At 53.2% G+C, this 3,758-nt stretch overlaps 1 protein-coding gene across 1 annotated transcript in view; it reads right to left on the reverse strand.

Annotated features, from left to right (window-relative positions):
• The window catches only part of onecut1 (one cut homeobox 1), a gene marked incomplete at both ends in the record, with an annotated part of 10,483 nt that extends 7,521 nt beyond the window's left edge, over positions 1–2,962 (reverse strand). Inside the window, one exon of the mRNA XM_080761738.1 lies at positions 1,774–2,962. Within this exon, the coding sequence (XP_080617864.1) occupies positions 1,774–2,962 (1,189 nt within the window). The remainder of the gene's footprint in view (positions 1–1,773) is intronic.
• Positions 2,963–3,758: the final 796 nt, after the last annotated feature.

Below are 3,758 nucleotides of genomic sequence, written 5' to 3' on the forward strand. Positions count from 1 at the left end.
ACTTCAGCAGGCGATCACATATCTAGTTCACCAAGGAGGCAACGGGTCGATAAAATGGCGCTCACTCCGTTTTTTTATATTAATTTAGATTTTAACTGTAAATTCCACCCTCCCCCTCCTGTCTAAATTATTCATGACAAATTCCAAAAAATGTCAGTGTTTGAATATTTCTATTTTGAATATTTCGTCCCTCTTTGGCCTATTTCTGACCAAATAATGACAAAATAAACTACAATATGATAATACAGGGTGCAGGACAGGTCAGGATACATGCATGCAATTTCCGTCGGTCTTGGGTGGGCAACGTTTGGGGCCTATTTGTAATAGTGGCTGACAATGAAAACATAATTCAAAAATAGCATTTCACATTGACTGATCAAAACTCAATATAACGGCAATGCGACGACACACTCACTGTGGCGATAATAACATGCATATAATGCTAAAAAAAAATCAAACTCGTCTCAGTCGCATAATCTGTATTAGTCTAAAACGGATTTGTCTTTATCTCACTCTCTCTCACACACGCGCGCGCGCTCACACACACACACACACACACACACACACACACACACACACACACGGCACAGCAGATGGGGGAAAACATGCAGAAAAATAATCAATCGAGATTACACACACTTTCCACGCGGCCTCACTTTTTCACGAGTTAAGACATTGATTGGAGAAGGACAAAAAAAAAGAAGGAAAACAGGCCACTAATCTTTGAACCCCGCGGTGGGTGAGTGTGGTCGAACGGATTGGCCCTTGTTGGCGCTCTGATTGACTCACGTGCACCTCAGGGACAAATTAATAGTGGCCTATATCAGTTAATTAGACAGACGCTGCATGGCCGGGGCCCGTCCACTTCTATTCCCACGTTTAGCACAAGGACACGGTCGGCATCACAATTATGTTTTTATTTCAAAATCCGTATTATTCTATACTATAATCCATTGGACCCCCTTGCTACTGTAATTCTAATCTATTATTACATTACATTCTAGTCGTAGGATAGGCCTATATCGATGTATTATTATTATACGCCAAATCGAATTGATCTCGGCGCAAATGCCAATGATTTATCCAAAATAGGCTATATGGCACATGCAGACAGGCCCGAGCTCTCAGCAAATGATGAGTGATTACATGACCAGCCTACTTGACATTTGAAATGACTTTTTCACACACACACACACACACACACACACACACACACACACACACACACACACACACACACACACACACACACACACACACACACGATGTTGTTACCCCCCCCCCCCTCTCTCTGTTTACAACGAGGGCGCGACATTAAAAAGCTGATCAGATCCATCGACACCAAAATAAACACCCATTCCTAACGATCCCTGCTGGCCGAGGGATCAACTTACGCACACAGTCCCGCGCGGTCGATATTTTGAGGTAAAATGACATGATGAGCACAAGTTGTTTCACAAAAGCTAAGTCAGTGTCGATGACAGACAGACAGAGAGAGGCAGACATATTAAAGGCTATACAGGCCCATCGGTATTCCTATTTATATGAATAGATTGTATCGGCAAGTTCTCAGAGTGGGTGCCCAGAAACGCGGCCGATAAAAGCTATTGATATAAATATTCACTCAGCAGCATCATAATCACAAATGAACCAGGGACAAAAGAGCAAACACAACAACAAGTTAACAACAACAACAACAACAGGGCACTGAAGAAGACATACAACAACAAAATAATTTATAAAACGGTGCATTATTACCGAGGCTTCGCTCACCTGCGAGCCTGAGCGCACTCATGCGCTGGAACTCAGGCTCCTGCAGCCACTTCCACATGCGTCGGAACGTCTCCCGGCCGGACTTGAGCTTGGACCAGGGCTTGGGGTTCCGCAGCAGGTCGGAGAGCGTGCCCTGCGAGCGACACAGGACCCGCTGAGCGAAGATGGCCTGCGGGATGCTGTAGCGCTTCAGCTCCGTGGTGATCCTCTGGGCCACCTCTTTGGTGTTCACCTCCTCCATCTGCCCCCCGGAGGAAAGGCCACCGCCTCCGCCCCCGCCGACGCCCCCTCCTTGCTGCCCGGGTCCCGACGCCTGTTCCCGGCCGCCGCTCCCGAGCCCCTGCTGCCCCCCGTGGACCCCTTGCACGGCGCCCAGGTGCGCGGCGGCGGCGTGCGGGTGGTGATGGTGGTGGTGGTGGAGGCCGTTGAGCTGCACCATGCCCGCTGAGGAGCTCATGTGCTGCTCCGTGGTGTGCCTGCCGAGCATGGCCGGGTGGTGCGCCTCGAAGCCGCTGGGCGTGAGCATCTTCTCGCCGGGCATGGCGGCGCCCGGGTGCGCATAGGGCGGGATGCCGGCCTGCGAGGTGTGTATGCCGGCCAGGCCGGAGCCGGACAGCGGCGAGAGGCTCTGGCCCATGCACGGGTCCTTGTGGTGGTACGGCGTGGGATACAGCGTGTTCATGGGCGCCAGTCCCCGGCCGTCCTCCCGCATCAGCGTGAAGCTGCCGCTGACGTTGCCGGGGATCCGCTGGTGCGGGTGGGGGTGGTGGGGATGGTGGTGATGGTGGTGGTGATGGTGGTGGTGGGGGAACTTGTCGGACACGGTGGAGATGGGTGGCAGGGGCTGAAGCGGCGTGAGAGTGGTGTAGGTGCTGCTGGCGCTCATGCTCATGGGGGGGGCCTCGCACATGCTGATGGCCGGGTGCAGGTGTCCGTGGTGGCCGGGGACGCCGGGGTGATAGTCTCCGCCGTCCAGGAGGGTCGCCATGCCCATGGCGGCGCGGTGGCTCAGAGTGGGACCCCGCGGCGGCGGGCCGCCGGGAGGGCGGGATGAATGCGGACTGTGTGTGTGGGCGCTACTCAGCAGCTCTCCTCCTCCGTGACCGTGCAGGGCGCCGCCGACGGACTCATGGCTCACTACTCCGTGCAAGTGCTCGCCAAGATTATCCATCGACAGCTGGGCGTTCATGGTCCTGGTCGGCGGGGCTGCAGCGCTGCGGTCCGACCATCTATCTGATAATCTGACCTGTGGTAGCACCGCGGCGAGCTGGTGTCCATGAAGTCCTCCTCAACGTCAAGTAAAAAAGTTCAATTCCCTTTTGTTGTTGTGGATGCGGTATAGTCTCCGGTGTTAATTGCCTGTAGTGTATCCCCCAGTCAGTCCTTATGCGTAAAATCTTGATCCCCTTTTCACATCGAATGCTATTTTTGTTTTTTATTTGCAAAAGGGAACTCCTTTCCTCCCCCGAGTATTATTTTCTTCCTTTTTAAAAAAATTATTATTATTATTATTTATTTTTTCAAATCTTCCTGTCCTTTGTGATTCAAGCCCCCCCGCCGCCACAGTGCAGCAGTCCTCCTCGCACTCCGCTCGGGTGCCTCGCCATCTCTCTAGCCGCGTCTCGCTGCTTCTCCCTCTGTCTCAGAAGCCTGTGTCCTGCCGCTGCGGAGACCACGGGTCGCGCATGCGCACCGGAGGCGCTCACTCCTCCCACACACGCACGCACGCAAGCGAGCGGGTGTGTGCGTGTGTGTGTGCGTGTGTGTGTGTGTGTGTGTGTGTGTGTGTGTGTGTGTGTGTGTGTGTGTGTGTGTGTGTGTGTGTGTGTGTGTGTGTGTGTGCGTGTGTGCGCTCGCTCGCGCCCCCCCCCCCCCCCCACGCATGGCCCTGACGTCAGCTAACTTATTAAGGAGGGGAGGTATCAACCCGCTTGGCTGCTGGAGCCCATTCCACCTAATAACACATACTTAGGCTATACTGTTGT

This window comes from Protomyctophum bolini (genome assembly GCF_963924005.1).
Source record: "Protomyctophum bolini genome assembly, chromosome: 1".
In the NCBI taxonomy this organism is placed as follows: domain Eukaryota; kingdom Metazoa; phylum Chordata; class Actinopteri; order Myctophiformes; family Myctophidae; genus Protomyctophum; species Protomyctophum bolini.